General features: G+C 41.6%; 1 protein-coding gene and 1 long non-coding RNA gene across 7 annotated transcripts in view; one reads left to right on the forward strand and one right to left on the reverse strand.

The window, feature by feature from the left end:
• The first annotated feature begins 916 nt into the window (after nt 1–916).
• Sh3glb1 (SH3 domain containing GRB2 like, endophilin B1) overlaps nt 917–13,240 on the forward strand; it is a 38,192-nt gene continuing 25,868 nt past the window's right edge. For 3 of the 6 annotated variants that reach the window (XM_055614296.1, XM_055614293.1, XM_055614295.1), the window contains exons 1-4: nt 1,104–1,234; nt 8,707–8,848; nt 10,047–10,175; nt 12,705–12,838. In XM_055614296.1, the coding sequence (XP_055470271.1) occupies nt 1,163–1,234; nt 8,707–8,848; nt 10,047–10,175; nt 12,705–12,838 (477 nt within the window). In that variant the 5' untranslated portion in view covers nt 1,104–1,162. Of the gene's footprint in view, nt 1,235–1,544; nt 1,775–8,706; nt 8,849–10,046; nt 10,176–12,704; nt 12,839–13,240 lie in introns of those variants that run through there. The other 3 variants (XM_055614298.1, XM_055614299.1, XM_055614297.1) reach the window with 3 other exon arrangements.
• Nucleotides 6,789–13,240, reverse strand: part of LOC129682092 (uncharacterized) — a 43,856-nt gene continuing 37,404 nt past the window's right edge. Inside the window, exons 2-3 of the long non-coding RNA XR_008720934.1 lie at nt 11,698–11,813; nt 6,789–6,851 (exon numbers count right to left, since the gene is read on the reverse strand). This is a non-coding gene — a long non-coding RNA (uncharacterized LOC129682092). The remainder of the gene's footprint in view (nt 6,852–11,697; nt 11,814–13,240) is intronic.

Genomic DNA, 13,240 nt, shown 5'->3' on the forward strand with positions numbered 1-13,240 from the left:
GAGGGAGATGGAAAAGGAGGAACAAGAAAGAAAAAACAGAAACGGAGATAGTAGAATTATGAGTTTGAAGCCATCCTCAGGTACCTGCAGCCAGTCTATGTTACTTGAGGCCTTTTCCCAAAAAAACAGAAACTAAATTAGCTGAGTGCAGGTGGGGGGGAGGGGTGGCTCACTCCTTCATCCCAGCACCAGGAAGTGGAAGGCTGAGGCCCTGCCAGACAGTGGGTAATCCAGAGCAAATGAATGAATAGAGAGTGAATGAACCTAGCAGGGTGGAAACCTTGGCTTTCTTCCTCTAGTGTCTCTCTGAAATGTTCTCACATGCCTTTCCAGGGACTCCTAGATATTTCTAAACACCATCACAGGGACCGACCTCTTCAGCACCCGCTCAATGCCTGACACACAGTAGGTGCTCAACAGTGAATGAAAGTAGAATAGGGCAGGAGAAAATAACGACAATCCCAGCAAAGCTTGGCTCGGTGTCCACGCAAGCCACAGGTAGCCCTGGACACAGGACCCCACACAGGAAATCCGGGCCAATGATTCCATGGCTTCGGTTCTCTGTTTCCTCCTACGGAACATTCGTCCGCGCCTTTCTGTCGAGATGCTCCCTGAGGCTTCCTGGGAGAATCAGGGTGGGGTGAACCGCGGCCCCGGAGGCTCCGGGTCCTGTTAAAGAACTTCCACGGGTGCTCTGACCGAGCCTCAGCAGGGACTCCACCCGCCCTCCAGGGGTCGCTGTTCCCCGAGAGCCTCGGCGGCGACTCCACCCAGCGCTGACTCCGCGGTGACCCTCCAGGGGTCGCTGTTTCCGCGCGAGGTCCTCCCCGCCCCCACCCGCCCCCACCCCGCGCCGAGGCCACGCCCCCCTCCCCGGCCGGCCGGCTGTTTCCGCCGCTGGCGAGCCGGGCCTCGGCGGCTGGTCTGGACGCGACCTGCCTCCCGGTGGCGGCGGCTCCGCCAGCGCGTGTTCGGCGAGGCGCGCGCGCCCGGCGGCGCCGGCTCCCCTCCGGCCCCCGCCACGCCCTCCGCCTCCCCCTCAGGAAACGACAGCTGCGCGGGGCTGGCGCCGCCTCCCGCCACCTTCCACGTCCGCCCCGCCGCCCGCCCCCCGCCCTCCGCCGCTAGCGCAGCCGGCGGCCCTGCCCGCCCGCCGCCCGGCATGAACATCATGGATTTCAACGTGAAGAAGCTGGCGGCCGACGCGGGCACCTTCCTCAGCCGGGCCGTGCAGGTAGGACGGCGGCGGCGCCCGGGGACGCCGAGGGGAGGGCGGGCCCGCGACCGCGGCGCCCCGGGGGGGACCCCGGCCTGCCGATGGGCGCGGCCCGACGCCCCCCTGCCCCGCCGGCCGTTTCCGCGTCGCTCCGCCCAACCGCCGCTCGGGCGCCGGGCGCGGCGAGTCGGGACGCGGCCCGGGGCGGAGGCCTCGGTGGCCCGGCGCGGGAGGCGGGCGACGCTGAACGCCTCTGCGCCACCCCCACCCTTCCCCGCGGTCGCTGTCGCCCTCCGGGCCGCGTCGGAGAAGGGAGTTTCCCTTTCCTGCCCCTCAGCCCGGAGGAGCCGCCAGTTCTGCCCCCACCCGCCGTCTCTGCCCCTGGAGCTGAGCAAGCCTTGGGGGACATGGTGCTCGCCCGTCCCTGTGGGTGTCCAGACTTGGCCACGGACGCGGGCCACCTGGGATGAGGGGTTCTCTAACCCGCTCCCCGGCCGGGCTGCAGAGCCGCGGTGAGAGGAGGACAAGATCGGTGGTGTTGCAACCGTGCTCCCATTGGTATGCGTCAGGCACACTTGGAGGGGAAAAGTTCACTGCGTCTCTGTATTCTGTAATCAAGGAAGTGTCAGCAATAGGGAACTTGGGCAGATTTTTACAGTCAACACCCGCATTATGCAAACTCAGTTAAATCTATGAGCAGATGTAAATTTCACAACACGGCTTATAAACAATCTGCTGTTTAAGTTAGTGACATAGGGTAGCAACAGCATTCTCTTCTGTACGGAGAAAACAAAAGTAATGTCCCATGTGCCAGATTTATGCTGAACTACAGAAATGAAGCTGTGTTGCTTCATCTCTGGTTTCCTTTACTCTAATTTTATTGGCACCGCTGATACCATATTGCATTTTCCTTGGCACAAAAAAGAATGGAGAGTTGCCCAAGGTAATGACTGCCTGTCTTATTAAAAAAAAAAAAAAAACTAGTGTGGTGGGCAGTCTGCTGTACATTTCACGTTTGCTGCAGCCCTCTCTCACTTTGCCAGAGAGGCATTGTCAGCCCTCATATAAAAGGAAGCAGCCTCAGCGAGGGAAAATAACTCGACTGACTTGCTAATATGCAGCCAGTTGCCCTCTGACCTACTACTGCACTAAAAGCTGATTTTTCTCCCAGAATGAGCATTGCGGTCTTAAGGTATGTAGAACAGCAGTATGATGTGGCCCGAAAAGAACCATGGAAAAATCTGAACGCTTTATTATCAACATCGAGTATCATCCCATCTCAGAGATGGGAAATTCCATCCAGAATGTGGTTTCTGGACAGATGTGAGGATTGACGCGCTAACTGCCATACTTAACCCCTTATTCTCCTTCCTCCCCAGAAATGTGTGGTTCAATAATTGCGGGATGAAATACAAATTTTTTAGACTTTACATTGACTTCAGTAGAGGACCACAAAGGCTGTGGTAATTTTTTGTTTAGTGCTGTTTACCTCTTCCTCTGGGTATTTAGTGAAGACGTGACACTGACTAATGCCACAGTTTAATACAATTAACTATGTTTCAGACACATAATGCATTCTGCCTCAACAGGGCACATTTACAAAATCCTGCCTAAACTATTGAAAGACTCAACTTTAAAATGTAAATCTAGAAAACTTGGTAAAAGTTGCACTTCCCAAATGAATTTTTAGCTCATTGTTTGCAGTGCTTTTTAAAAAGGCTTTTAAGTTGTATCATATGTGAGGTGGCAAATAATTGTCTCTCCATTCTTAGTCAAGCGCATATTCCAGGTTTAGCTTCAGTGTTAGGAACAGCACTGATTGACAGCGAATAAAATCAGCAAAGTGTTTCTCCTCATGAAACTTGAGTCCAGCAGGATACAGACTGAGTGTGTGGGTGGCAGGAGCCGCTGGGGAGAGTCGCGGTGGCAGTTGTCATTGCTGCAGCTCCAGGAGAGTTAAGCATGCCGTCGGAGTAGGATGGCGAGCCAGGACACCTGAGTGGAGCAGTGGAGACACAGAGAGATGTACTGTCTGTTGTTTGGTTCTTATTTTGGAAGAAAGGTGTTTCAGATAAGAGAAACAAGTTGGAACACTCTGGGCGCTAGGGTACAGGGGAGACAAGCTGGGAGAGAGCTGTCACATACGACTCAGCTGACAGTGTCAGCTGTCAGAGTAGCCCTTGGAGTAGGAGGCAAAGATGTGAAAAATGACTCCACGGAGTGTTGCTTCAACCATTCATTAAGGAGAGAGCTAAAACTGAGATTTTGATTGTGTCTCTTAATGTTAAGACTGTCAGCATTACACACTGAAAACTTATGGTGAAACTTAGAAAGTTTGAGGTTCGCTTTACAGCTTTTCAGAAGACAAGACCAGGTAGTTGAAAGCAGATTAGCAGAATGTTGATAGTTGTTGAATTCTGGGTAAGGGTTTATGAAGTTTCATTATACTGTTTTCACCATACTGTTAGTCTTTTGTTTGTTTAACACGTTCCATGGTATTTTTTTAAATTAAATCTATAAGGAAAAGAGGGTATTTTTTAAAATGCAGCATGAAATCAGGAATGCTAGCATATTAGTTAAGACAAAACACTGTTTTCTTATTCTAGCATTTAGTCAGTAACTGAGTCATTACTCTGAGCTATGATGATATCTGTACAATACCAAAGTGCCAAGTTTCGCACTAAGAATAGTTTAAGAGCCGCACCAGTGACTCTTTATAAGCAAGACTAGTAGAAGTAAGCTTTCTCACACTGCTAAACAATTTCCTTTCAAATCAAATTGCACTTTTTTTGTCCTTAAATCTATTCTTTTAAATTTTATTTTATTTTTATTAATTACAGTTTATTTACTTTGTATCCTAGCTGTAGCCCGTTTTTACTGTTTGCTGCCAATTCATGAATTCAAGAATATTTATCCATTTATTCAATTTAATTTCAGTTTAACGGGCACTTACAGTATAGCAAACACATTTGACACAGGGTATATAATACTATGAAGTTATTATGGTCCTTTTCTTTTTCAAGTACTTATGATCCTGTATGGGGTCTTAGCCACTGATAATTATTTTTGATTGCTTTTCTGTTCATTTTTTAAAAATTATTTATTGTTTTATTAATTATAGTTTATTCACTTTGTATCCAAGCTGTAGCCCCTCCTTAGTTACCTCCCAACCCCACCCTTCCTCCCTCATCTCCTCCCATGCCCCTCCCCAAGTCCACTGATAGAGTAGGTCCTCCTCCTCCTCCATCTGACCCTAGCCTATCAGTTCTCATCAGGACTGGCTGCATTGTCTTCTTCTGTGGCCTGATAAGGCTGCTCCTCCCTCAGGGGCAGGTGATCAAAGAGCAAGGTACTGAGTTCATGTCAGAGACAGTCCCTGTTCCCCATACTAGGGTATCCACTTGGAGACTGAGCTGCCATGGGCTACATCTCTGCAGGGGTTTTGGTTATCTCCATGCATGGTCCTTGTTTGGAGTATCAGTCTCAGAAAAGACCCCTGGGCCCAGATTTTTTGGTTCTGTTGCTCTCCTTGTGGAGCTCCAGTCCTCTCCAGGTCTTTCTATCTCCCCCTTCAAATTGCACTTTTAAAAGGATCATTCTCTGGTCAACTTCTGTAGGTGCTTTCATTTTACTTAGACATTTTTATTAAAAATTATTTTTTCTTGTAAAAAGAAACAAAAGTTCAAAACTATTCATGTATATAATAGGCAAGTCTTGGTACTTAAAAAACTGTTAGAGTAGAATATATAAGTGACTGAATTTTATTAATACATTTAATGCTCTCAGCTTAGACAATTCTTAAAGCTGTGTTCAGAGAGAATATGTAAAGAATTACACTTTCTATCCCCGTGCCATTTTACTGTGCTATATCTGAAACTATGAAAAACTGCATCAGCTCATACTTTTTGAGAAGTTCAGTCCCTAAATATAAGATCACGGGAAATACTCCGTTCTTTTTATTCCTGGTAAAGAAATTTAAATTATTTCAAGTTAGAAACATTAGCAATGTAACATCCCCCTCCTGCCTCTTTTTTTTTCCAAGACTGCAATTAAGCCATCCTTAATTCAGTAATTAGTTGAGTATCCTGTAAGAAGCAAAGATAGGTGTACAATACTGTAAGCTAGTACACAGCACAAGGACACAGACTTATGGTATATTTGGATCAAGGGAGTAAAATAAAATTGCTAAACAAGTAAATTATTCAACCCCAATACTTAAACCTTAGACATAGTTTGAATCACTCCAATCCTATTCATCACTAGAATTATTGTTCTTACCTGTGTGATTTCTTTAAATATCTGATATAAATAAGATACATAACTTAGTATATGGAATTTTTGAACACAGACTAAGTCCTGACATTAGGAAATTCAGAAGCATGACAAAGATGCATTATCTTATTGGGTGAAGAAAGGAAAATATTTTACAAAAAAGCTGGGCATGGTTGCACATACCACAGCTGTCTGCCTCTCAATAATGGTGGTGGTGGTGGTAGTAGATAGATTTCTTAAAACTTTGAAAACTAAATAACAGAACTATGTTTACTGAAATGTGAAGCATAGACGTGAGTATAGTGAGAACAGAGAATGAATGTGAGCATGGTACCTAAGTACCTTGGTCATGTGGACTTTCCCCGAGAACTGTTTTTCTAAACAGATTTCTACATTCAGACTCTTATGGAAAGTTTCCTGTTACCCATGAGGAGTTTGCTATTACTGCCTTTGAGAGTTTGTTGTTTTGTTCATTGTAACTGAACTACAAAGTAAAACCTGCTCATTTTTGCATCTTCTTACTGTCTAAGTCACTGTTGTAGTTTGCTCTCTTTTGCTGTGATAAGCACCATAATGAAAACCAATGTGGGAGAGAAGGGGTTTCTTAATCTTACAGCTCCTACCTTCTCATCATTAGTTCTGAAATACTATCCCAAAACTTGCTTGACTCCTAACTTGTCTCAGTAAACTCAGTGATTATTACAGTCACTATCACAGACATCACAATCAGAGTTTCTAATCTGCTCCTTTAAATATAGTACGTCTAAATATGTTAGACAAAACTGACATTTTGCATACTGGAAAGGGAGCCTGTATTTTCATAATTCTTAGATAATGCATTTCAGTTCTACCCTTTAACAGAAACTAAATGTTGTTATTAGAAGGGTACCTTACACAAGACTGACCTAATAATGATTTTAAATTAATGATGTTATTAATCTATTCTTTGAAAGTCTATTCTTGGTTATAATAGAGATTTCTATAAGGAAATTATGTTTACTGTGCATTAAAGTGGTAATAATAAACCTGTAGAAAGAGCAACTGGAAATCATCAAAAGAACACTGTGTGCCTCCCCCTCCTAAAGTCTTTGCTGAGCTCATCTCAGTGGCAGATGAGCTGTTCTTTTCTCAGGGTTGCTGTTCCCTCTAGACTCCCCTGCTTCTTCCTGGCTCATTTCTTCCCCGGTGAAGATGTCCCCAAGTCTCCTGATTTCTCCTCTTCCAAATCATTATATTCTTCTAGATGGAAATTTATTATGTCACTCAGAAAAAAAAAAAAAAAAATAGCATCACCCACGTTGGTCTTCTGTGCAGCATCTTTACATCCTTATTCTTGAATATTTAGGGTTTTTATTTTTCTTCCCTATAAAAAATAGTAGATTCTTAAGAACAGATACTTTGCCCGGTTTGTTGGAAACCTGAATGCTTACCCTAGTACTAGCACACATATAGGTTCTTAATACTGTTGAGGACTAGGGAAATGGATCAGTCAGGAAAGCCCTTGTCAGCATGCCTGATAATTGAGTTCTGTCCCCAGGGCCAACATGACTAAAGGTGAGAGCAAGTTGTCTTCTGACTGCCACTTGTGAGCATTTGTATGCACACATACACATTAAATAAAACGGAATTTTACATTTTTTAAAGAGAAGCTTGATATTTGTTGAAGGAACAAATGGCATATATTTTAAAAGATAAGATCATCTCTTAAGGTCCACCTAAGTGTGTTTCTTGTGCTTTCTGAGTTTTACCTAACCACTGAAGGGAAAGCTTTAACATGTAAAATTCTAACATATTCCTCTACAAAAGGTCTGCTAGTTAAAATCCTTTAGAATAAGAATGCCAGGCTCTCTTCTAAAAATGAGATTGCAGTTTACATGGCTGACCTCGGGATCAGGGTTTGCCATTGTTGCTGCCCAGTCCTTAGTTATAGTGTGCTGCCTGTGTATGGTATATGACAAGTTTGGGAGTCTAGAGAAAGTAGCTCTGAAACCGCTGTTCTCAGCTTACTCACTGAGTTGGTCTCTGGCCCTAGATAGGGTTGTTGGTGAAGAATATGATGAAGGACCTTCAGCAAAGAGTGCTGATAATCCTTTGAAAGCATTAAGCTGAGAAGAATGAGGCCCAAAGAGATGGATATAAAACTCAGAAAAAGAAAGGACTATAAGAAATGAGAGGAGGGGAAAGGGCCGAGGTAAACATTGTTTTTTAGCTAACTGTTGAGTCTTGATTTTCCTACATTAAAGGAGAAAAGCCATATATTCTAGAAGAAAATTACATGTGACATAAGAGCCTCAGATATCACATCTGTTGTTTAACTCAAAGTATCCAGAAGGCTCCATATGATCAGCAAGAACACTTCCACTGTGGTCTCTACTGTGTGCCTCAGCAGATAAAGATGCACATACTCCTGCAGACAGAGGACCTGAGTTCAGTTCCCAACACCTGCATCTTGTGGCTGACAACCCTCTGTAACTCCAGCTACAAGGGGTCCAGTGCCCTCTTCTGGAATCTGTGTGCACCTACACTCTCAGACACACAAACACATACTTAAAAAAAAAAAAAAAAACAATTTCTACTGTATGAAAGTAGCCTATGAACACAATGTTGGAACATACCCTGGAGAAACAACCAAAATGATGCTTGCTCAGAAGACCCCATAAATGTATAATTTGGGTATGGTTATAGAACAATTAAAATGTCTTAAATTTTAATAATAATTACCAAGCTCTAAGCAGAGAGATTTGTTTCTATAGACACTCTTACTTAATCCTTAAAGCATGTATTGTTTGGGAAGCCAAGGCAGAAAAAAAGAGCCATTCTACAGTAAACCCCATCTGAGAAGGATATATCTATTATGTCCTTTTCATGATAAAGGATGCAAAAGGAAAAAAAGCCTGCAAAGCTTGCCCATGTCAGTAAGCATACAGTTAGGATATCCAAACCTCAGTCTTTATGTGAGGAATATTTATGTGCCATGAAATACAGAGTCCACATCATGCAATATAGCAGAGGGTAAAGTCATCGCAGGTGCTATGGTAGGAGTAGGAGGATGGATTGACACAGGCACAGAACAGCGCTCATAAGCAATGACTGAAAAACAAGAGTGGAGTATAATCATAGGTTTACGATTGCTTGGATTTGAATTTGATTTTTACTCATTGATAGTTTTCTGTGTAATTGTGTTTACATATTTATATATGTGTTTTGTATAATCACAGTTCACAGAAGAAAAACTTGGCCAAGCAGAGAAGACAGAATTGGATGCTCACTTGGAAAACCTCCTTAGCAAAGCTGAATGTACCAAAATATGGACAGAAAAAATAATGAAACAGACTGAAGTGTTATTGCAGCCAAATCCAAGTAAGACATTTTATTTCTCCTCTGCCCTAAGTATTGCTAGTCAGTGGTTTCCAGGTTGAAAGTAGAGTATTTGTGTCTTCAGGATCTATGGCATTTTTATGTATGTGTGATTTGGGGTAGAGGAGATGATGAATGCTTCTGCATACCTCCTAATACATTTACAAATAACATTATGCAGTCCTCTTTTAAAGACTTGACTTTTTAAGTTTTATATTTTCCCATAAGTCATTACCCTTGATTTTCAGACAACCCCAAAGTGTTGAAAATCACACAGTCAGTGCCTTTCAGATGAGGTGTACACTCATTCTTACAGAATGGAACTACTAAGTGAGCCTGTCATGCAACGTAGCAAGCTAACTGGAAGTAGAGCTTCAAACTAGCACCAAATGTGTTGACATGTAGTCCTATAAAGGTACTCTTTAGGTACCAAACTGAAGGGGAAAGGCATCAATGCATGTTGTCCCTCAGTGCTACAATGAGCACATTGTGAAGTTCCATAGTCTAAAATTCAAGTATTATAAAAATAGTAATAATTGTGTGCCCCTGCAGTTAGCCTGTCAAAACCTCTAAAAGTATGAGAGTGAGCCTTGAGTGAGGCGTCTTGTCTGGACATCCTGGGCACAGTGCAATAACACTTAAATTATCATACAAGATATGACTCTTAGACCTCAGATACTTTGAATCCATATTTCTCTAGCTGAATATTTCTGATTTTAAAATCATAAATATAACTTCAGAGTAGATTAAAGGCAATTTCAGTAGATACTAAGTTTATAATATCTCTTCTGAAACTTAAAATCTCAAAGAATACCCAAATGTCAAGTTTAACTTTAGAATGTTTTTGTGCCTAGATACATTACCAGGTTTCTGAATTATAAGCCTTTAGTGATTATAGAATAGTCAACATATAATTATATAGAGCTATACTTAAAGATACATGCTAGAATAAATGCTAGTTTTGTGTTTTTAAGAGGTAGTCAGTGACTGGAAGGTGAACAGTCTCTTAAATTTTGCTCTTTTGAAATAATTGCTAACTCATTTAAAATTATTTTCATTGGCTTTGGTTTGTGGAGTAAAGGTCTTCAAGTGTAATGGCAGCTGGCCTTGGATTCCCCTACAGCCAGAGTCTCAGGGATGTGTTACCATGCCTGACTCTTTTGCTCTTGTGAAACACTGATGTTTCTAACTTCTCTTCTAGATGCCAGGATAGAAGAATTTGTGTATGAGAAACTGGATAGAAAAGCACCAAGTCGTATAAACAACCCGGAGCTTTTGGGACAATATATGATTGATGCGGGAACTGAGTTTGGCCCGGGGACAGCTTATGGTAAGTGAAAGCGAAAGGTTCTGAACAGAAATATTCCCACATTTAGATTTTTACTATTAAAAGATGTCCGCATATGATAGAATCAGTGTTAACATCAAGTTTATTATGTTAAATTTTGATGAAAAAATACATAATTATTTAGAGTATTCACATCTTTTTTACATCTAAAAATTAATACTTCTATTGTAGTACTAATTGTTATAGTGACTTACATTAAAACTTTGAGTGCTTATTTATTTTATATTAAAAGTACTTCACACCTAGTAAATATTTGGACAAACCACATTGCTTTTGTTTAACTTTTGCGACATTAGCACCCAGAGTTTGTCAGTAGTCACCATCTCTGGAAATGCAGAATGCATTGCATTTCTAGCTCATGTTTTCTGTCATGTGTTTACAGGTAACCTGGCTTCATTAGTTGCTGTAGTAACGTATTATATTCCTTTGGGAGGTTTGTTTTTTGTTTTGATTGTTTGATTTTGCTTTGTGTACATGTGTGTGAATGTGTGTTCCTATATGAATGTGTCTGCACATGCCGCAGTGCTCATGCAGAGGTCAGAGGACAACTTGGAGGAATTAGGTCTCTTCTTCTGTCCTGTGGGTCCCAGGGATCAGACTCAGGCTGTCAGGCTGTGTAACAAACACCTTTACCTATTAAGCTATCTCTGGCCCTATACAGACCTCAACATGATTCTATTATCAGACCTAATTTTCTATGACATAGGACTACTTCAGATTTCTATAGCTAATAGACTCTTTGTGTCAGAAGGTAATAAACCTAAATATCATTTAATGCCATTAATCAATTGAATTGCTGAGTGTGTATGTGTGTAACATTGAACTATTTACAGTGTAATCTTTATAATTCTAAGTCTGAGAATCTGAAATGGTTAAATTTGAAATTAAGCTGTAACTGGTAATTTTAGAGAAACTTCATGCTGTATGTATGATGTATTGCTTGTTCTGGACCACTGTCTTTGCCTATCAGAAACCTAGTATAATAGGAATATTAAAATATTTTAGATTGTCTCTTTTTCTTAATCTGTTTGCACTTTTAGTAATTCTGCCGAACGTATCTGGTAATTGGAACTAGACTCTGAGGATACATTACTAGAAAATAGTAGCTAAAAAATGGATATCCCAGGCATTGGTCTAAGCACAATTATTTTGGTGAATCCTCATTTTTTATACCTTTTGGAATTTCGAGACAGGATCTTCACGTGTAACATTGTTAATAGTAGAAATTCTATAATGCCCATTTTAAAAATGAGGAAATTTAGGTTTGAAGAGCCTAAATAATCTGTGACCATACTGCTAACAGATGTCTGTACCCAGAGACAGGAGTTCTTAGCTCCTTACTAAACTGGACCTAATCTCATTTTAACTAAGAGGATTAAGCTAAGAGTCCAAGCTAGCTGGAGGTAGGACTGGAAATGGAATCCCAATTGCAGCATTCCATTTCTGTCTGCTCTGCTCTCTAACTCTGTTTTGCTACTTTAAATGTTTACGTGTTAGGGTTTACCTTTTGTTAAACATGAGCTTATTTGTCCCTCCTTCCTTCCCAGGGACAAAGGGTTTCCTTTGGCTCACACGTCCAGATTACAGTGGGGTCACGGCAGGAAGTCACAGAGCAGACACCTAAAAGAGAGAGATCATTGCTTCTGCATTAAAAGCAGAGATGAAGCCTTGTGCTCGCCTCATCCTGGTTCAAGTCAGAAGTCCCTGCCCAGAGAAGAGTTCCACCCACAATGAAGATGTGTGCTCCTACCTCAGTTAACAGCCGCCCCCCCCCCCCCCCCCCCCCCCCCCCCGCCGAGGCATGCCCAGAGGCCCCCTCCTAGGCAATTGTAGATTCTGTCATGTTGACAATTAATACTATCCATCAGTCCTAGCATATGATAACAAAAATGAATGGATTTCACATAAAGCTTTTTAAATGTCTTCAAGCTTTCCAGGTTTGATGTATAGGCTTTCCTTTGAACCATGTGACAATCTAGGGAGTCTAAAAAGGTAGAAAGAAGCCCTTGTTTTGAGAAAAGGTCCATGGGTGCTGATTGCCCCTGGACATATGCCTAGTGAATGTGGCCCCTGAGAGTTCCCACTGTCCCCATTGTCCAACACCTCAGGCTGCCCCTGGTGTCTTCGCAGGAGCTCTTCATATAACTCTTACTTATAGAATTTGAGGTGTGAATAGATATATATAGAATCTGATAATGTAGATTGCAACTTGACCTACTTGTTGAAACACTTTATTTTGTACTGGACTATATCTCCAGGCCAGCTGTGTCTTCATGTATCTGTCCTCTTTAATCTCATTGTTAGAAATCATAGTTACGATAGGCAGTTAATTCATTTTATCTTTTTTGTTTAGATACTTACCTTAAATTTACTTTTGAATAACCTGTTTTATTCTGCTGAGGTAAACAGGCTGGCAACTAACTTTTAAGCAGATCAAGTAGGTAAGTTATATGATTAATTTTCTGATATTACTAGACCACTAAATATACACAATTTTTTGTTCTTTTGCAGGCAATGCCCTTATTAAATGTGGAGAAACACAGAAGCGAATCGGAACAGCTGACAGAGAGCTGATTCAAACATCAGCCTTAAATTTCCTCACTCCTTTAAGAAACTTTATAGAAGGGGATTACAAAACAATCGCAGTGAGTTGGAAAACATTCCCTTTTTCACATAGTTTAGATTTATGCTTCATTTTAAATGAATAATCTACCCTCTTAGGGATGATAAATGTTGAAGATTAAAATGCTTAAATATTCTATACAGGTGCATATTCACCAGAACACAAACTAAACCTCAAGAAAGGGCTGTTAGTAACATAAGCCCCAATTTTTACTCCTACCATGTTGTTTATATGCCTGTACATTGATATTCATGCATTGCCAACACTCAGATCTATGGAGAAATTCCTGAAATAATTATGAAAATAAAATATCACTATAGTATACTTGCATGTTAATTTAAACTGGAACTGGAAACCTAGTTATTAAAAATTATATTTTTGTTCCTATACTTTAGCTATATATTCCAAGAGCTGTATTGTTTTA

This window comes from Psammomys obesus, unplaced genomic scaffold (genome assembly GCF_907164565.1).
Source record: "Psammomys obesus unplaced genomic scaffold, mPsaObe1.curated_primary_1811, whole genome shotgun sequence".
Taxonomy (NCBI): Eukaryota; Metazoa; Chordata; class Mammalia; order Rodentia; family Muridae; genus Psammomys; species Psammomys obesus.